General features: G+C 40.7%; 1 protein-coding gene across 4 annotated transcripts in view; it reads right to left on the bottom strand.

The window, feature by feature from the left end:
- Positions 1-25,594, bottom strand: part of LOC149168737 (E3 SUMO-protein ligase SIZ1-like) — a 415,166-nt gene that overhangs the window by 296,476 nt on the left and 93,096 nt on the right. For all 4 annotated transcript variants that reach the window (XM_089428401.1, XM_089428402.1, XM_089428403.1 and 1 more), the window contains exon 6: positions 20,395-20,528. In XM_089428401.1, coding sequence (XP_089284527.1) covers positions 20,395-20,528 — 134 coding nt within the window. The remainder of the gene's footprint in view (positions 1-20,394; positions 20,529-25,594) is intronic.

Genomic DNA, 25,594 nt, shown 5'->3' with positions numbered 1-25,594 from the left:
TCCTGATTTCACATTTCTTCGAGTTGAATAACATTGTGTGTCCTTGATCGCACATTTTTCCAACACTGAGAAAATTGTGATTCATATTTTCAACCAGCAACACATCCTTTGCTAATGCATCCTTGCTTCCAAGAGTGATCGTACCTGCTCCTATGACGTTTGAAGACCCGTCATTTCCAAAAGACATTGTTCCATCCTTCTTTTCTTTCAAGGATATGAACTTATTTCTATCTCCAGTCATATGCGTTGAGCAACCACTGTCAACATACCATACGTTTATGTTGCTTTGAGCCTTGAGAGTGAGAGCACACCTTTCAGTCTTCCTTTTCCATACTTGTTCATTCTGATTTTGCAAGAATTCCTTTGAAGAGCTTCCAAGTCTGCAATCTTTGGCCAGGTGTCCAAAATTGTTACATTTGTAACATTCGACATCATCTCTCAAATGATCATATCTGTTGATATTCTGCCGAATTCTAGAATATCCATTTCTGAGAGATCTCTTGGAATTATATTCATTCCAAACATACATGCGACATTCTGCATCTCTATGTCCAAACTTTCCACATGAATAACAATGACCATAAAAGATAGGTTGATAACTAGGAGGAAATCTTCTCCGAGGAATTGTCTTCCAAGGTTCTTCCTGCGAATCTTGATCTCTTGATCTAGCTGGGAGATCTACCTGCTTGGTAGATCTTGCATATCCATCTTCTTTAGTTGTCATAGAAGGACTTGACTCCTTTTCGATTTTTTCTTTGTAACCAAGACCAGTCTTGTCGCTACATGATCGCTAGTTGCTGATGAGTTCATCCAAAGTCTTTGCGCTGTTGGCATAGTTTTGAAGAGTTTTTCCATTTTTTACTTCCTTTCGTAAAGAAACGATTCTAGCTTCCAATGCTTCTCTTTCCTTGTTGCTTTCCCCTAATTCTTTCCTGAGCGATTCTTCAATTCGTTTGTATTCTTCAACCTTGATTTTAAGATTTAGTCCCTGTTCCCTTTGTGTCTTTAATTCATCTTCAAGAGTGTTGATGTGCTTCTTCTCGACCTCGAGCCCTTTGATAACCCTGATTACTTCGTTTTGAAATTCAACCTCAGTCATTTCTTCTTCTTCGTCTCCTTCTTCATCAGGTGCCTCTTGCTTATTATGCTTGGCCATAAACAATACTATTTCGTTGAATTCTTCTTCGTTATCACTGTCTTCTTCGGATGAGGAGCTATCTTCTTTGGAGAACAAACTTTTCTTAAACCATTTCTTCTTGCCTTGCTTGTTGAACTTCCTAGGAATTTTCTTTCCCTTCGTAACAACCTCATTTTTGTGAGGACATTTGGTTGCAAAATGCCCAACCTCACCACAATCAAAACATATTAATAGAAGTTTACCTTTGAATTTTCCCATACCTGTTTTCATTTTCAGCGTGAAGTAGGCAAAATATTTATCTGAGAATTCTTCCTCATCTTCTTCCTTTTCTTCATCCTTATAATTGCAAATGTTTGCTTTCAGAGTCTGCTTGTCCTTACTATTCTTCTTGGATGCGGCAAATTTTGTTTCTAAGTGAGATGTGCCATCCTCTTCTTCAATCCTCATTTCATATGCCGTAAGAATTCCATGCAATTCAACTATGCTAAGATTGGTCAGATTCGATCTATCTTCCAAGACAGATACCTTAGGGTTAAATCTTACTGGCAAGGTTCTGAGGATTTTTCGGACAACAACTTTTGTTTCAACAAGTTTTCCAAAACCTTCCAATGTATTTGTTGTTTCATCAACACGCTGAAAATATGTAGGAATATCTTTGTCTTCCCTCATTTTGAGTTGCTCAAATTTTGCCCTGAAAATTTGAAGCTTTGCTTCCTTCACCTTTGAGTCACCTGCATATATATTTTCAAGCTTGCCCCATACCTCTAGCTATTTTGCAACTCAATACCTTAAGATAAACAGATTCGATAAGCCCACTGATAATAAGATCTTTAGCCTTTGCATCGTATACCATATTTTTCTTACCTTGTTCATCATGGGTCGATGTGAAGCCTTTGTCAACGATTTCCCATACTTCGTATCCTTGAGCCAGCAAATGAACCTGCATTCTTCCACTCCAAAGTGCATATTTATTTCCATTGAACAAAGGAACTATATTCTTAGTATACTCCATGATCTCCTTCTAGTTGTTAGACTGTTAATGAAGGAACCAAGCTCAAATACCAATTCAATCACAAGGTTCTTCAAGATTTCAGCTCAAATGGGTTTTAATTTCAGTGTTTGAAGCTTCATAGGATAAAAAATAAAAATAAAAACTAAAAACTAAAAAAATTTATAGCAAAAATGCCACAATAACCTAATCGAAACCACAAAATCCCTACTAGAGGAGGATATGAGGGTCACTATTTATATGAATGTCTTGAGTTGAGAGGCTCCTAAACAAGTGAATGTTGGAGGGATTTTAGAAAAAAAAAACATTATTATTTACTATTCAACGACTACAACCAATTATGAGTGTTATGCCACAACCCCATAGGGTTTTAGCCCACTAATTGGGTTACTAAATTCAAACACGAATATCTCTCAAACCGTGAAGAATTACATGGCATGCCATATATCAGCGAAAACATATCGATGCGTAGAATCCATCTTGAAGATCCTTGACTAAAATAGAGTAAGTTGTCAAGTCAAAATTCCCATGCAAGATCTAGGTAGCCCCTGGTGTTGCTTGGGTTGACATCAATGACAACCACTGATCTACAACAATAATTGATCATGACATAGACCCTTGACATATGAAGCCTTGGAGATGTGTTTATGAATGTGCAAGATGTTGATGTTGCAAGCAAGCAAGATGTCATGATGGAAGGCCATCACAAAAGGTAACTTTGATTTGATTTTTTAACAACATTTGGATGGGTTGATACAGCGCTACCGAAAGAGGGTTGTAGATGTCACCTACCACTGGCACTCATGTGGCTAGATGGAAGATCCTAAAGGAAACATGACTTGGAAAAGGTAGCAGTATGAAGGAATGTCGGAAGGGGACTAAAGGATCACTTTCCGATAGAGTGAAGGATGACATGACCGATGTGGCTCGTAAAGGAAAGTGATGCATGGTCAATGCCCTACAAAAGAAGAAGACTCCATAATGTTAATGAACGTCATGTCATCAAAAGAAGGAGCCACACAAGCAATCGATAATTCCATGATCTCCACCTAGAGAAGAAAGTTGTTGGAAGCAAGCCCCTGGTTAAAAGGGAGCTTGGACAAGTCCCTGGATAAGAGGGAGCTTGGGTACATTCCCTTATAGGAATGGGTACATTCCTTTGTAGGGACGGGTATATCCTCCCGAGTTGAGAGGGAGAGATGGACACATCATTCTTGTCTTCACTTTGGGAAGAAAGAATGGAGGATTGGGTAAGCATTTGGCATCTAATACTCTTTAAGGATGAGGTAGGGCATCCAAGATAAAAGTAATTGAAGTGGACCAATATTCTTTGAGGACTGGGAATCCAAGATAAGAATAGTCCTGGAAGGTCATACTCTGTGAACACTCAGGTTGGGTATGTATCTTGAGAGACAATGATGAAGGTCTTTATAAGTCATTGGTCTCGCCAGCATTGTGCTTTGATCTTGTGGAGAGATAGAGTTGTTAGTAAAGGCCTTGCTATGTGACATGTCAGATGATTTGATGCTAAAAGGATGGGTTACCAATCCAACTCTTGTTATGAGAATTCTTCAGATTGAGAATGTCCAAGTAGCTTGTATGGATTATGAATACCTCCCTGGAAAAGAGGGAGTGTTGAAATATGTAACTAGGTCCGGTCTTCATAATGACATGTAATCGTGATTTTATGTATTTGATGTAATGACAAAAATAAATTTATTATTGTTGTTCTTGAGGAATGGGTTTCATGCTCAAGGAAATTTACTTTTATAGGTCAAGCTCCCATTGTGAGCTTCTAGAGCTTGTCATTGAGTCTACAATTCAAGTAAGTCATTGTCATGTATGTAAGACCTATTTGGGCATGTTACATATTGTAAAGAAAATTTTGTTTGAGTCAAATAGAGTTAAAAGACCCTCCAAGACCTTGTCAAATGTGCAAATAACAAGTCGGCCTTAACAAGTGACAAGTCAACCTAAAAGACAGTGACAAGTCAGCCTACAAGCATAAACAGGAAGCCTATATATAAAAGGCTAGCCAATCACATTTAGTGAGCATCCATGAAGCATCATCAAGTTTGATAAAGGATAGGAAGAAGCTATGTTGCAGGAAACGTGGTATAGAGGTCCGTTTCCGTACGGAAATGGGTACGCAACGCAAAAATGCGTTTGGTACGGCCGTGAAACGCATTTCCGGCCGTATTGCGAAGAAGTTAAATGGAAGAGTGAAGAAGAGGAGGTGAAACCAGCAGAATAAACTGAAATTTTGGATCTGTTTTTGGGCTAAATCTCACACGTGCGAGGTAAATTAAGGCATCTACTTGTTGCAGGAAGACCGAATTACAAACCTCAAGTAAGCCGAAATCTAGCATGTGAAGCATCTCTCTTGCAAGCCGAAATTGCAAGAAGACTAGCCCAAGGCAAGCGAAGAACAAAATCTCTCCAATCTGCCCCAGTTTGATCACACGTAAGCAGATTGCAGGAGGTTGCAAGTTGCAAGTAGAGGGGGTTGAAATTGCAGTAAAGGTTGCAGGTTCGAATTTTCAGTCGAATGCAAAGAGGAAGCTACTAGAATGCAAGTCTGACTTGAGTTAAAGAGAAAAGTTTGACTTGGTCTTGGAGGAGTTTTGGTCAAGGGTCTAGGTCTTGGAATTCGTCAATTGAAGATTCTATAAGAAGCACACTTGCGGGTTTTCTTCTCAGAATGGAGAGGTTTTGGCCCTAGTTGATCTTCTATATCTTGTGTCCTTTGTCTTATTATTCTTTATGGTTTGGTAGTTGTTTGATGAAGAAAACATTAATATTAAACAAGAAAAAGAAGAAGCTAATCTAATGAAGTAAAAATATACCACAAACAATTATCAAAGCAGGAGAAATCACCTACACTTGTTGCCCCTAGATTTCTCAACAGTTGGCTACCAACTGAAGATGGCTAGGAAAGAAGCTCTCCTAGGGGTCCCCACTTTTGGTGGGTAACACCTCCACTAGGATCATTCATTACATGTTATATAATGATTAACATATCCAATTCTAAACTAGATAGACTTTTCCAAAATTAATTTTCAACAAACTAGGGCACAAATAAGCATAATCTAGAAGCAGCAATTCCATACATTAGACAATTTCAAGATAAAATTCTTCAACAATAGGCACTTACAAGATAACATGTAGTATATCCATCCATTCACCAAAGAAATAGCTCCAAAGACAATCCAAAATAGCTTCCACACATCGAAATGCATCCAAGAATACTCCAATAGCCAAGAAGGAAACAAGTGTGAATTCTCTTATGAGGTCTGAATTCTCCAAGTGATGATGATGAGAGAATGAAATGATCTCTCTCCAATTTATACATGTTTAATGATCTCTAATTTTAGCCTAAAGCCCCTCAAGTCATAAAATAATGGGCTTGATACTAGGTGAGGTTACAAGCCAACCTCATAGCCAATGTAAAACATAACAATTAACCCACAAAAGAGGTCGAAATGTTGATGTCATGCATGCATAGGCCCTTCTAGGGCATGCATTGGGTTCCTCTAGTGCCAAAGTGAGTGTAGAGGGCTCCATAAATCATGATCTAAGGGTTGGCCCCTAAATCTCCATGCAAATCATCCTGTGGACCCCAAATTTGTGTTTGGGGCACAAAATGGGTCTCATGGGTCTTCTAGTCACAAAATAGCCTAATTATGCTCCAACGTTGAGGGTGCTGAGAATGGTGTTAGCCCTCCCATTTTTCAAGGGGTGAGACCAGCCTCATTTGGGCCTCGAATCAGCGACCAAACCACGTGATCACTGCTAAGCCAGCAGGGGCACACTAGTCCAAGTGCATCATCTCACGAATAATACGGGGGCAAAGTGCACACTATTGGGGAGGGTGTAGGTGCCCATGGAGTGAAATGATGCTCTACAAGTACTAGCAATCTGTTGGCTCTCAACGGTTCAATTGTAGGGTGTCATAATGCTCCTTTAGTGGACTTGGGCCCTAGTTAAGTTGCCTAGCCCATGATGAAAACCATCTGCTAATCACACACAATGTCCATTGTTGCATCTTCACCATTAGGTACAATAATCATTAGTGCATCTAAGTGAACCAAGCTTGTTAGTCATGCGAAAATTGACACTTCATACGGGGCTTCCCTTCAAAAATTGGGGCTTTGATCACGCAATGGTGTTACCTCCCTAGGTAGGAGTGGCTAATGGACGACCCTATCAGGTGTTCCCAACCGCTAAGGGGAAAGACAGGTCCCTAATACATCCCTCAATCAATAGGTAGTATGTGAATAATGATGGATCAAGGAGGGGGTAAAGGGGTCTCAAAGCCATATGCCATGGTCAAAGGGGTAGCAATGATGAGAAAATCCACATTCTAGGCATACAGATGTGAGGAGGGAACAATCATGGATGTAGGAGTTATCCTCGCCCTTGTTTTTCCTCCCATCTTATTGCTTTTTGCCTTTTTTTATTTTTCTTTGTATTACTAGTTGAAGCTCTAAGAAATTAGAGCATGTTGTGTATGATGTATAGCAGTGACTATAGTATAGTATTTGATGTCTATATGCTAGAGAAATCATAGAATATGGGATTTTTCAATAATCGAATCCCCCTCTAGTTGTCACAAAAGATCACGGTGGTATCCATCATGTGTCAAACAGCTCATTGAAGAGCTTCCTCAACTAGGCAACTTCACACGAGGTCATACTCGTAGCTATGTATTCATTCTCAACAGTGCTTATAGCAACCGACTTCTACTTCTTGCTCATCCAGGATATTGAAGCAGAACCCAAAGAGAATGAGCACTCAGAAGTGGTCTTGCGATCTTGGCCCAGTAAGCATTTGAATAAACATGCACCTTCTCATTTCCAGCAGTGTATCCCAATCCATGAGAGATTGTGCCCTGAAGATATCTCAAATGGTTCTTGGCACCAATCCAATGAGGCTCAACCAAATATGAGCCCAGCGTGCTAACTGCAAAACATATATCCAGACGGAAGTTCACCAAGAACATCAATGCGAATGAGTTTATGAAACTCAGAGGCATTTCCCAAATCTGGTCCGATATTACTACCGCATAACTTCTGAAAGTTAAGCTCCATCGAGGTAGTCACGGGCTTGCAGTTCACCATTCCAAATCCGGAATCCAACTCCCTCTTACTTTTGAAAATGAGGGTCAGCACCTGTGAGAAAGAGGTCTCCATGAGAAGGTGCCAGTATGAGAGGTCTATCATCCACATCCTTCAAGCAATGGTTTGGATTGGCTTCACTCCTAGTGAATCTCAGCTTCATCAGACGGCGATCAATCCTCTCATATTAAGCCCAAGGTGTTTTGCTTCAAGCCATAGGGGGTTTTCTTCCATCTGCATACATGAGATTCCCGATCATGAATCTCAAACCCCTCGGGTTGTTCCAAAGTTGTGGACTTGTAAGATTTTCCTTCGGTACATCTAAGACATGTACCTTCATGCTCTTCTTGAATTCATGCATCCCTATCACCATCTGACTCACATCAGGTAGGGCCCCATAATAAGTATACCTCTCATGCTATAGATGAGATGTGTCAACAGACATGGTTCCCAATGGACTTCCTGCAACTTGATACAAATTGCCAACCCTTAATCGATGAGTAAAAGCATCTTTGAAAATTCTATTTTCAAAAATGTACCTTTCCATCAATGAATGCCACCCTGAAACCTTTGACTTCCATTGCCGAAATGGACACCAAGTTCTTCTTGCGATCAGGTACATAAAAGAGATTCTTGAGAATGAATTGAGTTACCCTCATTCAGTTGAGGGGTAACATTCCCTACACCCTTTCTGGGATAGGCGGCATTGACTCCAAATATAATCCCACAATTGTTTCCATCTCTAACAAATTAGAGAGAGCACCCTTCTATCTGATGAAGTGCCTTGAAGCACTACAATCAATAAGCAAGATTCCCAAAGAGTCTGGAGGAGAGGGTCAATATAAGATAATGCTTCTTTATCTTATCAGAAACAAAATTTGATTCTTCATACCTGGGGTTCCTTGATTTCTTTGAAGAGTCGGTTATTTCCTTGATGACTTGCATTACCTGTCATTCCTCCAATCATTGAAGATGTCCCTGGAATGATTGTTATCATCATCAAGTGATGTGTCCCTACCATTTAAACACTCCTTCGCATAATCGCTGAACTTATTACAAACAAGGCATCTGCCTTTCCTTCCACCATTAGATCCAGACTTCCCATTGAAGTGATCTTTAGGTAGGCCATCATAAGCTTCTGTTGTGCCATTCTAATAATATTCTCTGCTTGGACTTCACCCTTGGTGAATTTGAAGAGGGATGACGAATCCATTGAGCCTTTTGTCCTTTCCCAAATGTCTTCGATGATTTCTCTTTCACTCTTGCTTGGGCTTTGTCTTCACCTCAGCTCTGATACCATGTTAATTTTAGGTATGTTCTATGCTTAGAGCAATTTATTTCTATTTTCACAGTTAGCTCAATATCTTTTCCAGATTAGCAATCACGTCAGCATAATAGTAAATTGCAGATAGAACATAAACATAAACCGCAAAAGACAAGCCAAGACAAGAGGACACAAGATGTGGCGCTAACCAAGGACAAACACCAATGTGGGGAAACCCTTGATCAGTTCTTCTTATTTGTTCTTCAATAGTTCCACAGAGGGAGAGAGAGAGAGAGTACATTTACAGCAGAAGTCAACACTTTGATTTATCTAAATAAGAGCACAGATCATCTCTAAGAAGATGATACATGAGGTAGGTGAACTCAGTTGAAGACACGCTGCTTCAACTGATTCTCCAAGGTGACTCCATCGCCTTGTTGCACCTATCATTGTGTTGCTCCTCATCATCATGCTGCACCTCACTGTGTTGCACTGTGATGCACCCATCATCACTATGCTACATCTCATCATGCTTCACTAATCATGATTGTACCCATCACTGTACTGCATCATGTACCATTGTTGTCCCATGTGCCATTGTTGCACCATGTTGCCACAATGTTGTCCCATGTAGCATGTTGTACCATGTTGCCACACTGTTGTCCCATGTGCTTGCTACACCATGTTTGCCACTACTGTCCCATGTGCTTGCTGCACCATGTTGCCACACTATTGTCCCATGTGGCATGTTGTACCATGTTGTCCCATGTGCTTGTTGCACCATGCTTGCCACTGATGTCCCATGTGCTTGTTGCACCATGCTTGCCACTTTTGTCTCATGTGCTTGCTGCACCATGCTTGCCACTATTGTCCCATGTGCTTATTGAACCATGCTTGCCACTGTAGTCCCATGTGCTTGCTGCACCATGCTTGCCATTGTTGTCCCATGTGCTTGCTGCTCCTATGTGGCATTGTTGTGCCTTGTGACATTGTTGCACCACACTGTCACACTATTAGCACTGTTGTCCCACTGTTAGTCAGCAAGACTAGCCCTCTAGTGCTGCGGCCAACCTAGGAGAGGCTCCTCCATGCCGCGTTGTCCTCTTGAGGGTCTGCCACCTAGCTTGTTATAGCTTTCAGTCTCCTCAATGTGCCCAAACAGTCACTTAATTTCCAGCGTTGAGCTCCTCCTCTACTCGGCCTAGCACCCTGCCCTCTCGACCCTAGATCCTTGGCCCTCTATCCAACAATTTGGTCAATTGAAGTGGCCTGGGGTTAGGGCATCATGGACCTGCGACTAGGGAAGAATGGACCAGCGTATAGGTCGGACTAGTCCTACTTATGAGGCAGCGTGTAGGCCTCCTTCACCATGTCATATCTCCATTTTGTTGAGGCCTCCTCCATAGCTGCGTTAAAACTTCTTCCATGATAGCGTTAGAGTTAAGGGCTCCTTTAATTCAGCGTATAGGTTCCTACCATAATTGTGATTTGATCTCCATTAGGGTAGCGTAGAGGTCCCTTCCATGGCTATGATCTGATCTCCATTAGGGTAGCATAGAGGTCGCTTCCATGGCTTTGATCTGATCTCCATTAGGGCAGCGTGGAGGCTTCTCCTTTTGACTGCGTCAAGGTCTATGCTAGGGCTCCTTACCTTTTGAGTTTAGGGCTTCCTCTCCTAGATTTCTCTTCCATTAAAACCCAAAGCCAGTGGAGAGAAATCAAGAGTGAAGTGTGTGTAAAATGACTCTCAAGTCATCTTCTTTTATACTAAAACGTTGAGCACATGTGGGGTTTATTAAGTTTCTAGCTGACCTTGACGAATATCCTATAACACAAATAAATTCATATCTTTATGAATACTTATCGAAATCAGATGATCTTTAGATCAATCCTACACCTCTTGATGAGAGGGATTCAAGAACAATATCAACTGCCATAAATAAGATGACCCACATGGAGTTTGGCCCTCGTTGCCAATTTTAACAATCCTCCCATAGACGTTGTTGATATCTAACAATTCTAGCTGCCACTATCCGCCAACCACTACGCTAACTCTGATTCATCTACTACTGGTTGTAGCGAAACCATGTTGCATCTATGTTGTTGCTGACACTACAATGTACAACCTGTACTGCTGCCAACTCTTCATCTGCACTACAACCCAACTAACAATCCTTCTCACTGTGGTTGCTACTGCTGCAACTGAAAAGCATCCCAAATACTGAATCAACTGTCTCTATGTTGCAACTGTCTCCTGAGTCTCTGACTACTACCCTCTGCACTGTCCACTGGGAAACCTACGTTGTTGTTGGTTCTACACTATACCTCCTGCACTGCAACCAACACTGGTCTGCACTCCTCAACATCTGACTACAACTAGTCTCTCACTTTGGAATTGACTACACCAACCGACATTGATCCTCTTGCTATTGAATACTGTAGGCCCCTGTAGCAGAGGTAATAATCCATGAGAAGAGTATACTGCAACTATTATTGCTCTCTCATGGACCCTGCCCAAATCTTTGCACAACTTTGGTTGGGACTAAAGTTCTACATTGCCCCACCTCTCTCGTGGAGTTATAGTTGCATACGTGGTGAAATCTTCCTCTAGCCTAGAGCAAAGATTATCGATCTCTACGAATGTTGCCACCTGATCCTACTTCTCCTTCTTTTCCTTCTTCCTTTGAAGGCATTGGGTATTGTAGTGGCCAAACTCACCACACTTGAAGCACTTGATCTTTGACGGATCCTTCTTCTTCCTCTTCTTCTCTCTCTACGAGCCTTGTCCTTGACTGGGACCTTTTGCTTTCCCTTTTGATGCAAGGGCCACATTGTCTTCCTCCTTCACACTCTTCGATCCTTTGTTACTACTGTCGTTGACATAGCTCTTTACTAGAGCTCGCCTCATCTCCTCCTGTGTGAGATTTGCTCATATCTGGTCTCACCCAGGCAACTGATCTCATCCCAAAATACTTTGTACGAAGGTTTCCCATTCCTCGGTGACACTGTTTAGGGCCAAAAGAACAATCTCAGTAGGTGTTGGCAATTCTCCTACAGTTGCAAGCTCATCTCGGATATCCTGAATTTTGGTGAGAAAGGGGGTGATGTCTTCACCCTTTTGCATTCAAATATTTCTCAATTTTTCTTTCAAGAACATCTTCCACTGCTCGGAAGGATTCTAATATAACGCTGCGAGAACATACCACATCTCCTTGGTCTTGTTCCTTGCATATATACGTGAGACAATATGGTCCCAGACTCCATCCAAGATCATTTGGTTCGCCTTGGCCACTACTTCCTGAAATTTACTAGTTGATAAGGACCTATAGATTCTACCACAACATTATCTGCATAGGTCTTTAGACCATGTTCATCTAACAGGAAGGACATCTTGGCCTTCCAGATGATACAGTTGGATGCACCATCTAGGTTGTCCTGATCTCTAAGCCCTACTGAGGCCATCTCTGCAAAAACTCGAACTGGGGTGGAAATCTCCCTCTTTCACCTGCTCGACTACTAGCACTGTTATTCGCACTCCCTTCTGGAGTGAGAAGATCTACCTATTGCTACTGCCTACTGCAACTAGAAATTTTGGATTTCTAAAGCTAGAAACCCTCTACGAGAAACTCCCTCAATGTGTACACTTTCTCTTCCACCCAACATTGAATCTGCTCTAGCAAACTGCTACAAATCTTATGTGCCCAGGACAACAGTCTACTCTACAAAAAATATTGATTTGTTGCTCCCTCTACCTATTGGAATCGCTTCTCAGACAAATCGAACTTTATTGCCTTCAGCCACTAGAAAATCGAACCTTGTCTAGCATTTCGCATTGTCTAGCTAGGCACTACATATCCCCTAGGAAATTCGTGTTGTTGCTCCCTCTGAACCACAAAATTCTCCTTCATTGTCTCTGAGCCTCTTGTCTGTCAAATATGCTCTGATACCAAGTGAAAATTTCAAGTCTAATTACAGCAACTGGAAATTTATTCTTCTAACTGTTAATTATGCAGTTTATTTGCTATGACAAACAACGAATAAATCACATTGCAATTTTTCACCAATAAAAAACACTGCGAAAAGTAAAATGTTGGAATCTGAGAAATGCTAGCACACAATAATTTTGACACGGTTATTTTTGGACAAATGCCCCCAGAAAAACACAATGTGGGAAAAGCAATGCAGCAGATGAGGGTTTTATTATTATGCAGCAGTAAATTTGAATACAATAATTTGGATACCAAACTGGCAATCCGTCTGAGAGAAGCACTGGCAAAATTCTTGTGAGGAATTTTCCTCACCCCGCATCTGATCTCAGCGCCTGAAACTGCCTCTCAGCAATTCGCACTTCCTTCTGCATCAAACTCTGTGCAGTACTTGTGCAAGCTTTGTTGTTGTTGCCTCTGAAAGCTCCTGAAATCTGCAGCTCTGCTCTAGAACAAATCCACTAGCTCTCCTAATCAAAATCTCAGCCACCAACTACTGAATCAACTGCTCCTCTAGCTAAATCGAACTGCTCTGTTGCTACTACCTGCACAGTCCCTTTGGGAAAACTCGCACTCCCTCAATCTAACTCTTCTGGCATTGAAAGCCTCCACTGGAATACTACCTCACTCCTCTGCCACCTGCTACTCAATCTCTGGCTCAAGCCCTCCTGCTGAATCACTCTGCTACTGGAAAATCAATCTATCTAGATCACTGAGTATCTACACTATGTGTGTCCTCCATCTACCAATCGATCTCTTCTTATAATGTCCAGCTGGGACTCCAACAGCCACGATTAGAACTTGAGATCATCTCCAAGTCAATCTGTGTGAGTTTCTAGAGAATTCACACCTTTCTCAATTAATTACTACTAATTAAATGATGGTTAATAAATTTAAATGAGTTATATCTAGGTGGAATTTCCTTAAACGATTTTGGGTTTTGGAGAACTCATGTGTTTCACCCTATCCACAAAGTTTGAAATTAGAACACCATCTAATGCTACAAAAATTAACAACACCTACTACTTGAAGGATGTACCTTGGACATGTCTTTCCCTTTAGGAGTTGGAAACACCTAATAAGGTCATTCATTAGACTTTCATACCTAGGGAGGTAACACTATTACATGCTCAAAGCCCAAAATCTGGAGAGGAACTCCATTATGTGTTAGTTTTTGTAGCATTGGATGGTGTTCTACTCTCGACAGTTGTCAGAGAGGTTAACTAACATAGGACTCCATAAGCCAGAAAAGGTTTCAAGAAAATCCACTTAGAAATGCTTTAATTAAGTTAACTAATAAGTAATTAAATTTTTACTAAGTCTAACTTAGGAAAAATGATTAATTAACAGAAATTAATTGAGGAAGGTGAGATTTCTCTGGAAACTCACACGGATCAACTAGGAAATAATCTCAGCCATTGATTAAGTTTTAATCTTGGTCGTTCGAGTCCCAACTGGAGATTATAAGAAATCGACGAGTAAATGGAGGAACACACTTGAGATCGATTTCCTTGGACAATTTAACTTTCCAAAGAGCAACAGCGATCTGTCGAATGAGTTCGAGCCAAAGAGGGGACGCAGAGCCAAAGAGGGGTAGAGAAGTCTGAAGGAAGTCTTCCAGTTCTAGAGAGTCAAAAAGAGGAGGCCGAAAATTTCCTCCTGGACGCTGCGCAGAGGCAGTGCAAAGCCTTAATTGAGCAATTCGATTTGGCTGATGGGGAAGAAGTTTTCAATTCCAGAGGCCAGGAGGATTTTCTAAATGGACAAAGAAGCATTTTCCTAGTCAGCAGCAGGCAGGACAGCTAGATTGGCAGTTGTTTCAGGCAGTGCATGTGGCAAGCAGCACTAGGGTGATGCAGGGCCTGTGAAAACCACTTGTACGGCTAGCTTTTCAGAGGTCAGACAGTGTCGCAATTGCTCGGAGAGAGGGTAAAATCCCTCAGTAAATTTTTTCCAGTATTTCTCTTGGATAGATTCACGAGTTTGGCGACATTTATTGTACTCAAATTTTTCTCACTGCTTCTTAATAAGAAATCTTAAAAACCCTCAGTTGTTGCACCAATTTTCCCAAATTGGGTTCTTCCAGGGACTTGTGTCCAAAAATTAAATTGCTATATTTTTGTGTTTGTGCCTGTATTTTCTCTGTTTCCTTTTTATCTTCCGCAATATTTTTATTTGTGAAGATTGTAGTGTGATTAATTCATTATTGTAGTAGCAATAAACTGCTAAATTAATTTACAGCAAGAAAAATTAATTCCAGTTGTTGTAAATGAATTTCAGTAGTAAAATTTTCACATAGGCTCAGAGCATAGTTGACAAACAGGACGCTCAAAGGCGAAAGAGAGAAAATCTCGCTATTCAAAGGGAGTAACAAGGCAAATTTTCATGGGTTGCGCAGTGCATAGTCCATGCAATGTGAACTGTTGGCCAAGGGTTTGATTTTCCAGTTGCAGTTGCGGGAAAGTTCGATTTGTCAGAGAGGCTAAGAAACACTAGGACTCCATAATCCAAAAAAGGTTTTAGGAAAATCCACATAGAAATGCCTTAAGTTAATTAATCAGTGATTAATTTTTTCTTAAGTCTAGCTTAGGAAAAATGATTAATTGACAGGAATTAACTGAGGAAGGTGATATTTCTCTAGAAACTCACACGGATCGACTATGAAATAATCTTAGCCATCGATTAAGCTTTAATCTTGGTCGTTGGAGTCCCAACTAGATATTATAAGAAGAAGTAGATGGGTTGATGGAGGAACACACTTGAGATCGACTTCCTTGGGCATTTTGACTTTCCTGAGAGCACCAGTATTTTGTCGAAAGAGTTCGAACCAGAGAGGGGACGCAGAGCCAAAGAGGGGCAGAGACATTGAGTCAAGAGGAAGTCTTCCTGTTCCAAAGAGTCAAAAAGGGGAGGCCGAAAATTTCCTCTAGGATGCTGCACAGAGGTAGCACAGAGCCTCAAGTGAGCAGTTCAATTTGGCTGAAGGGGAAGACGTTTCAGTTCCTGAGATTGGGAAGATTTTCCAGAGGGCCAGAGAAGCATTTTCCCAATCAGTAGCAAGCCAAACGGCTAGATTGGGAGTTGTTTCAGGTAGCGCATGTGGTAGGCAGTGCTAGTATGATGCAAGGCCTGCACAGACCACATGGACGATTAGCTTTTCAGAGGTCAAACAATGCCAGGATTACTCAGAGAGGGTAAAATCCCTTAGTAAATTTTTGCCAGTATTTCTCTTAGATAGATTCGCCAATTTGGCGACATTTATTGTACTTGGAATTTTCTCACTACTAGTGCTCCTTAATAATAAAACCCCTCAGCTACTGCACTAGTTTTCCCACGTTGGGTTTTTTCGGGGACTTTTGTCTAAAAATAACAGTGTTATATTTTTGTGTGTGCTAGTATTTTTTCAGTTTCCAGTTTATCTTCCGCGGTATTTATATTTGTGAGGATTGCAATGTGATTAATTCGTTGTTGTTGTACCAATAAACTACTAAATTAATTTATAGTTAGAAGAATTAATTTCAATTGCTGCAATAGAATTTCAGTAGTGAAATTTTCACATTATGAAGTCCCATTTGTGCTCTGGATTAACAAGCTTGTTTCACTTAGATGCACTCTTGAATTATTGTACTTTAAGGAAAAAGAGACGCATTGGATATTATACGAGATTGGCAGGGGGTTTCATTATGGGTTGGGCATCTTAACTGGGGCCTAAGCCTAACAAAGGATCGTATTGACACTTGTAGGGGATGTGTTGAGAGCCATGGTTTTCTATCATGTGATAGAGCATAATCGTTATGTAACCAAATCACAAAACAGAAGAAAAGATAGATCAACAACTTGAAAATAAGCCTCTCTGAGGGGGCCACCTCCTTTACTTCACGCAAATGAACAATTCTTGGATGATTCAAATGACAAGACCTCATTGGTATATATTGGAGTCTAAGGGGTCAAAATATAATTAGGGCCTACATAACAATAATAATGTATGGGCACAACAATAACAATAGTGGGATTTTATGGGGCACAAAAATAACAATAGTGGGCTTCTATGGGGTACAAAAATAACAATATGAGGGTTACAGTAGTACTATAGGGACCTAACATGTCTCTTTCCTTCAAAAAAGTGGTCTCCTCGACACTTGAGTAGTTTTGGATGCTTCTAAATAAAATACTCATCCTCCCATGTGAAGTATTCAGCGAGTTCTTCCACTTAATGAGATACTTTGAAATTGATTTGTTTCGTGGTTGTTGGATTCTTGTTTCTATGATTGCTTTAGGCTCCAATATGATTTTTTTTTCCTTCTTTGTCAAGTTTTGGCAATATAGTTTGAATTGGAAGCTTGTCACCTATAACATTATTTAAGCATGAAACATGGAAAATTTGGTGTACTTGCAAAGATGCAGGCAGCTCCCATTTGTATGCCATAGCACCAATCTTTTGCAAGACCTTGTAATGGCCATAGTACTTGGGTGACAGTTTATTATCCTTCTTAGCTTGTTTGAGGGACATTTGTTTGTATGGTTGTAGTCATAAAAATACCCAATCACCCACATCAAAGTGTATTGGGCATCAATCTTTTGGCATAGATCTCCAACTTATATTGGCTGATATCTCTGCATAGAATGCATGATCAGATCTCATATTTTTTGAAGATTACATTTTATAAATCTGATTTTTTAATTTGCAAACTTGTTCTAACACTTGGCAACTTTTGGACACAAGTTATTGCATTAATAGCTCACTATTTGTTCACTTTTCTTACTACTGTAATAAGTGTTTCAGATCTGATATAACAGTGAACAATTCATCATAAGAACGTTAGCTAGCTTGTGTTTTCACTTCGCAAGTCTATTGACATCTCATTGATCATATTTAGCTTTCATATGCTTGATAATTTCTTGATTTAGAAGAATTTACTCGCTGTTGTCCCACATGTCATATAAGTGGTTTTCATGATTAAATTGGCTCATTGTGATCTATGTGTTGATTTGGGGTAGCATTGGATGTGCTCTAGCCACAAAATTTGGTAGAGAGGTTGGGGCACATGAAATTTCCAATACCCAGAAAGAGTTTGGGCAGATTCTAAACAGATCAGGAGATATTAACATAATTAATATTTTTAATGGAGTCCCTAAGTCTAAACTTAGGGAAAATAAAATATTAATGTGTATTAATATGAATCTGTGTTAGAATGATCCAAAGGACATGGATCAAGCCAGATCTAATCTTACCCGTTGATTAGGGACTTAATCTCGGTCGTTGAGATGTAAACAGGAAAAGTATAAGAGGAAGCTTGAGGGTCACTTGGAAAAAAACACCAGAGTGATCAGTCATTCTATTCTTTAGAGCAGGGTTTGCTAAGAGAGATAGAATCAGTGATCGAAAGAGCATCTGAGGGGCAATGAGTACAGAGAGACAGAGAGGCAGAGATAGTGTCGGGATAGCAGCAGATCAGCGAAAGAGAAAGACGCAAGAGTAGCCAGTGCTCATGCATGGCCACGTAGAGGTAGCTAAGTGTTGTGCAGAGCACTGGAGGGGCCAACGTAGCTGACGCAAAGGCTCGGAGAGCTAACGCAAGCCAAGATAGGCTAACGCAAGCCAAGATAGGCTAACGCAAGGCCAGTGCTGGGCTAGGAGGGGCAGACGCAGTCGAGATTGGGCAGACACTGGGGTTTCTGGGGCAGATTGGTGATGAGCAGCTGCCGAAAAGATTATCTTGGATTTCAGCCAGTAGATTTGTCAAAAACTGAGATGTATTACTGCCAAGGAAATTCTCTGTTGGGTAGGCCAGTTTCGGCACCCAAGTTGTACTTTGATAGCTGCACTGGTTTTCCCACATTGGGTTTTTCCGGGGACATTAGTCCAAAAACAATGGTGTCATATGGTGTGTTTGTTCTTGTTTCTTTTAGTTGTTGATCTGTAATATGTTGAGCATGCACTGGTGTTTATTTTCAGTATTTACATTGTAAATAACTTATTAAGGAAAAATAACAAGTAGGTAGGAATAAATCAGATAGAGTGCATGAAGGGTTTCTAACTAAGTAAACTTAGAAACTTCAACATCATACTATTGAAATCTAATGTTTACTTGTCTTGTGTTAGATCTAAGAATTATTAACTTGGCACTAAAATCACTCCTACATCTAAGCTCTAACTCTTCTAATCATGTTGATGGTTTAAGTTATATGATCTAAGTTTGTTTAAGAATTGCTAAGAAATTGTTGGATAATTGTTGTGAGTGAAGCTGATAATCTTGTGCTCTTTCACTTTATTGTCTATCTTAAGCATTTGAGCATTTTTTCAATATTGGCATTGGAGCATAAGATTGTTGATAATCACCGTTGATTGGCATCTAGCAAATTGATAAGTGAATGATTGCTCTTAATTAAGCATATTGTGGATTTGACTTTGGAACTTGATAATTTGGCACACTCTTGGTAATAAGATTGTCCTTTCTTGATAAGTACTCTTGAAGACTAATCATAATTTAAGTACTTAAACGATTAAACAATCTCAATCCAAGACTTGTCCATTCCATTACATAAGCATTCTAAGCTTAGCCTGCATTAATAATTTACTTCCAAGCATAAGCTTGGTTGATAGACCTCTAGGGCCACCCTTTCTCACATAGCTTGAGGGATTCAACACCTTTCTAGTGGTTACCATAGTGACCTTGCAGTCATCAGAGCCACAGTGCCTGCAATGCTAGAGGCACTAGGTGGTTGGAACACACGGGGAGGTATCGTTAATCAAGCTTCTGTTTGTTTCCCATTGGCTTCCATCCCACAACCTACTCCAAAGACTGGTCGCAAAACAGTTAAGAGGGAGGTTCCATTTAGACTAGGCATATAACTTAAAAGTAACCAAGATCCTTGCATTACACTTAGATCTTAGGACTTGCATTTCATATAAGTTAGTGAGGCATCTAAGCAATGGTTGTCCAACCGGTTACTTGGTTCTAATTTATAATAAGCAAAATTTTGACTCCATAGGACACTAGTCTCATATCTAAATCTAATCTAACTTTGAATCTTGCTAAATTTAACCAAGTAGCTAAGCTACTCAATCGAGTCTCTCGGGCTTGTTGGTTGCCAACTTGTCTTTCACCTTCACATCTCCATAGGGACTACCCCCATACCCTGTTGTTGGGAGACAACTAGAACGGAGTGAGCGTGATCATAGTGACAGCCCTCAGTCTGAGCCGTTGTCGCAGTCCCTGTACAATCTGAGCGAAACAGGACCCATCCATGCACGTTCTAAAGAGATGTAATTGATAATAGTTAATATACAAGAAAATATCCAACATAAGGAGGATTGAGTTGAATCCATAGAGGATATGTAATTATATATTGACAAGGAATAAGTGAGACACAATGAACCTTATGACAGTATTCTTATAGGTTGTATGCAAAGATTAGCCATGAAAACCAAGGGTTATGTCCATTAGTCTCATAACATTATTATTATTATTATTATTTTGTAATGTTTATCAATATATTTTATATTCATTACATACTACAGAGGCCTTCTATTATTTTCCCCCTTTTTCCTGTTTTATTTATAAGGTTCCATGTCAGATACACGGAAAAAGAAAAATCAAGATTGCTAGAAAATTTCCCTTAATTCCAAAAAACTTGCTGTAATATGCCTAGGAATCTGCGGAAAGGTTTTTATGCCAAGAATTATCCCCAAAAAGATTTCCAGGAGCATCCCAAACATATACAGAAATGCATGTTGTGCAGCTGTGTAATAAGAGTGGGGGAAGTTAGAATTTACAAGAAAGAAACAAAGGAAATCAGATTATTGTTCCACTCCCTGGAAGTTATAGAAGTGCAAAGAGAGCAATTAAGATAACATAAACTTGGCAGAGGGAGCATACGGATCACCACGGTTGATGCGGCACACTTCACAGTAGTATTGAGGGGGAACCTCTGGCTGGAAATTTTCAACTGGCTTTTCAGGAATTATAACACAAGCCAAATGTTGCCAGACACCACACTTCCTGTCGTCACACTGAAAAACATTAAAAGTATATTTATTAGTGATGTTTTACAATGGATAATTTAAATAACTACCAATTCTTAAATTCTCTATTATATTTATCAAACTACAGCAAAGAGAACATAATAGAAAGGCATAGAAAAGTAAGTCCTTGCAGAGACCTCATATAAAGTGCATTTGTAACAATGACAAAAGTTAACTCATGCATAATCTAATGTAAAGGTTTCAAGTACCTAATTATCAAAATATTTACCACATGAAATAACATAATCGTCCAAACCAAAACACAGATAAGAGCAATGACAGTGTCAACTATAATGATTAATCTCAATTCTCCACCCTGACTCTCACATGCTGGAAGTTGCATACCAATGAATATCAACCTTGTTGTAGTCAATCTTTAAATGGAGTATATTTGTTTCACCAAATTGCATGGTAGGATCTGGGTGCCTTGACAAAACATTCATTGCCAAACAACTACATGAACTAGATGACAACGCACTGCTTAAAGAAGATATTTAAATTTTAATTTAGTTAAAATAGGTGCATTAGCTCCAACATTTAATGTGGAGATATCTCCTCGAGGTTAGGTCCATGGTTACCTTCATAGCCTACAGCTTTTTGAAGCTAACTAGTACTGTTCACCTTAATGCTAGCTTTACTAAGATCATGATGTTTCCATGGCAGCGAGATGCACAAGGACAACAAGGTGGCCCCATCCATTGCAATGCAATTTTTCATTCCAAACATTGTCAAAAGGCAGAAATTCTCAGCATAATGTTAAGGACATTCAGATGTGGTTTTTACTTGAACATATTAAGGCCCTCAACTAAAATACTTTTGGCAACTGTCTAGCCTAGTCTATAGGAGCTCATAACACTAATGAATCTCAATCTGCAGGAGACTTGAATTTAAAATGCTTACCTGTTGCATTCGCCCATAGCAAACTTACCCTATCTTCATATCTTCACAGAAAAGCTTTGTGGATTCACAACTCAAGGCATTGGAACATCTTCATGCACTTCCAAGAGCTTTGCAGAGATTCTTAACTGTACAGTTGATACTTCCACATACTTCACTGCTCAAACCCAGCCTCCAAATGCCAACACCACTCAAATGTGTGGACACATAATAACAGTACTCTTTTCTTCATCACAATGGATGTGGCTTCATATATATTCACAGTTGATTTATATTTCATATCTGACAAGTGATAGAATTTAATGCCAACAAAATTTATTCATCATGTTCTCACTTACCTTGCAGTGGTCAAGGGATACCATAGGCATTAATAAGAAAAGGGCCAGGCCTATATTATCTAAAAGGACAGAAATAGTGACTAATAAGACTGAATAACACAAGGATAATTAATATGCAGTCAAGAAGACTGTCATATATAGTGCCTAAGAGACATGATTGTGCTAATGAACACAACCCTGCCTAGTAGTTATTAATATAATCAATATGACAGGGCAATGTTTGAAGCAGATGATTAATTTTTAGAATAGTTAAAAAGGCGCATTAAAACAAACATTTAATGAGCAAACATCTCCTAAGGGTTATGTCCATGGTTACCTTCATAGCCAACAACTGAAGTTAACTAGTACTGTTCACCTCCATGCTAACTTTACTAAGATGTTTCCATGCCAGTGAGATGCACAATGTGATATTCCCACTTAGTAATATTGCTAAGGGAAAGATCAATCTTGCCCATTTTGTCTTGTTTCATGTTTGCACTTAGGAGATGTGGGTTCAGAGGTCCCACATGAATTTTGGGATTAAGTGGGGACCCAAACATTAGGAAGGACGGGAAAACTTGTGGCTCTAGTGGAGCATGGGGGCCACCCCATGGAGAATTATGGCCCACATGTGGAAGACGCTCTCATTCGAGCGAAGTTGGTGGGGAAAGTCGAGTTGGGCCTTTAGAGGCTCTTTGATAAATAGAGCAAGAGGCACTCATTTTGGTCATTCATTCATCTATTTAGAAATTTTGTCTTTGACATTAGCACGCTTGAGCTGAGGCCAAGTTTGCAGTGTTATTTAGCACACAAGTGTCTCCGAGCGGAGATCTCAACCCTTCCTTCGGTAGACTTCGAATGCCAACCCAAGGAGGGAGTCCTACCTATACCAATTCATACCAGCAGCATGGAGTGCGAGTTTGTGGAGAGGATTCGCAGCAACAGCACAGGGATTCCGCAGTTCTTGGAGGACGCACGCTTGGAGGTTGAGGACTGAAGGGAGTTAGGGGCTGAAACTTGAGGTGGAGTCCGAGGAAGTGTTGTGGGGGCTTTTCCATCATTTTGGCGGAGCAGAAAACACAGCATTTGCTACAGGTTACATCTTCTGTTTGTGGATGGGGGCATTTGGGGGTCAATTTTGGAGCGTCAAAACTAGGACAAACCCTTTCGGGGTTTTCCCGGGTTTATTGAGGAGAGGCCAAGATTCATTTGGCAGAATTTTATGGGCAGAATTGAGGGGTCAAATAGGGGCCCCAACTCAGCAAGCAACTAGAGGAGCTAGGGGAAAATTGGAAAGAAATTCCAAGGTCAACATTTGGCCAATTCTTTCGTGGGTTTTTGTGGGTTATTGATGGAGAGCACGGGGTTAATTTCCCATAATTTTCTAAGCATTTGAGGAGGTCCTAGCAGCAGTTATTTGCAACCAGCAGCAACATATTTTCTGGGTAGTTTTATGCAGAGCCAGGAGAGAGCAGCAGCAGATTTGAGAGGGATTTCTTATTGTTCATTTGGGCTTAGCTAGCTTGCCTTGAGCAAGCCCAGGTGCACTCCTTACAACACCACACTGTACCCTCTTATTTATTAATAAAATGGCTCAGATCAATGCAGTTCATGGAGACTTCTGGTTCTTAAATGCGTTGTAAATTTTTGTATGTGTTTCTACTATGTTTGCTTCGTTTATCATTGTAAATTTCCATTACGAATATTACAGTGGTATCAGAGCCATAATCTTGGCTCAGCCTATGGAAAACCCCTCGTTTTATGCCAAGACAAGAATAAAAAGCTATGAAATCATGGGATCCAAAGAAAGATTAGAATCAAACAACATGGTAGTAACCCTGAATGAGGTGATTAGGATGCAACAAATGATGATTGATGTGGGGAAGAAGTTGATTCATTCAGCAATTGGGGATGAGGACCATTCCCAACTATACAACAAATCCACTATGTTCAAAATCATGGGTAATGCATCAAGATGGCAAGACATGATTGCAACTGATTTGGAGCTATTGGAAGCAAATTGGAGGGCATACCAATCATTGGGTCATGGCATTTAGGCGTCACTCTCTTTTTGGGAGATTTGTGAACTAAGAGGCATACACAAACCAACAGGGATTCAGTGGAGTTATGCTGTGAAGACGAGAAGGATTAAGGAAGAAGACAAGAGAGTAGTTCAAACTTCAAAGGGCCATGGTTGGCAAGGAGACATTTGAGTATAAAATCATTGATGAGATGTCATTCTTTGTTGAGGTATCCATTAATGAGGTATCCCGGGTTGTGACCGAGTTCTTAGGTGATAGTAGCGCACCACAGGTTGATGAGGTGTCGGGAGACATCCCCACTGTTGATGAGGAGCCAATACGTACAGAGGCATCCAGATCTATGACAGAGTTGTCAAATGACAGTCACCTAAGTTATTGCATGTTGGGTTGTTAATGGAGGAGCAGTCAAAGGCTCGTGTTGAGTCCATGATGGAGGAGGATGTGCAGCCATCCTTTGGGCTAGCCATTGATGAGGGACAGCACAAAGACCACACATTGGGATTTCATCACAGTTCGCTTCAGAGGCACACTGATGGGACCTAAAATGTCATAAGCCCACCCTTATGCATTGTGTTGAGTGAGGCAGAGTTGTCTAGAGTCTAGACATATCGAAGGGGATGACTAGATTAGCAGCACTATTGCGTCACCTTTGCCCATTGGAAAGAGAGAGACAGAGCTACCTAGTCAGATCTCATGTGTTGACCTGGATAGCAGGATGAGACAATTGGAGTTGCACAAGGTGCAACATCCACATGTCAGGGTTGTTCTATGTGCGAGAGTTTGTGCATTCGATCCCTCTCTGGGGTTGGATGGCGAGAGATTCAGAGTTGGTTCCTAGTGGACTGGACTGGACTCATGGAGATGATCATAGTCTAGAGTAAAGCTCAATGGGAGCTCTTAGACACCGAGGGCACTAGAGACCCAAGTTGGCATTGGGATCCAGGTGGAGCTCCCTATCTGATATTAGACATGCGGGATGGCTATGGCATTGATGAGGTACTCAACCCAGTAACTGAGCATATACATTCCTGATGGGAATTCCAGTCAACATTAAAGGACAGGCAGTTTGTGAGCAAGCTACATGGATTGTATTGGCATGTTGGTTGCGCATGGGATCACAAGATGATTAGCATTCTCTGGCAGGAGTTGGTGGGAGGAGGTGACATGGGTAGGCCACCAAACCGGTCATTGTATGGAGACGATGTTCTCCCATTGGGGTACTAGGAACAAGAGTCACCGAGGATCAGCACAACAGACATATCCCCTCTAGCACATGTGGAGTTAGGTCGCTCGGGTCTACCAGGGCAGATGAGGAGGTGTAGATCACTTTGTGGCAGGTATACTAGCAACATGGTGGTTGCAAGGGCACATATGGGATTCTCTATGGTACTTGGGGGCGTGGCATTGATCGTTGGTATCCAGGGGTGTATGGAATTGTGCCACGAAGTTCAATGCTATGTAGAGGAGTGTAGGTGTACGTACTTGTGTGGCATCAGGCACACCATTAGGTTTGGCACACTCAGATTTGGAGAACGCATTGATCACAAGGCCGACCATGAGCTTCCATTTATCACTCTCCAGCATTGCACACCAACACAGGGGACTTGGATATCATCTCTTGATGCTCTCTTCATGAGCAACACGACCCATGAGGTTCATCTAAGACAGTTGGACGGGACACAGTGCATTGGGAGAGAGGCTTTCCAGTTGTGGCATATGGTCAGGATGCAAGTTGGTGGATGCAGGCTTGGGAGTAGTCCAATCTCCTGCAGAGGTAGCACTTGCACCACACTTGAGC

Source organism: Pinus tabuliformis, chromosome 4_2 (assembly GCF_031772625.1).
Source record: "Pinus tabuliformis cultivar Carrire ecotype Pingquan chromosome 4_2, CPIR1, whole genome shotgun sequence".
Classification (NCBI taxonomy): domain Eukaryota; kingdom Viridiplantae; phylum Streptophyta; class Pinopsida; order Pinales; family Pinaceae; genus Pinus; species Pinus tabuliformis.
This window is presented reverse-complemented; position numbering and strand designations above follow the sequence as displayed.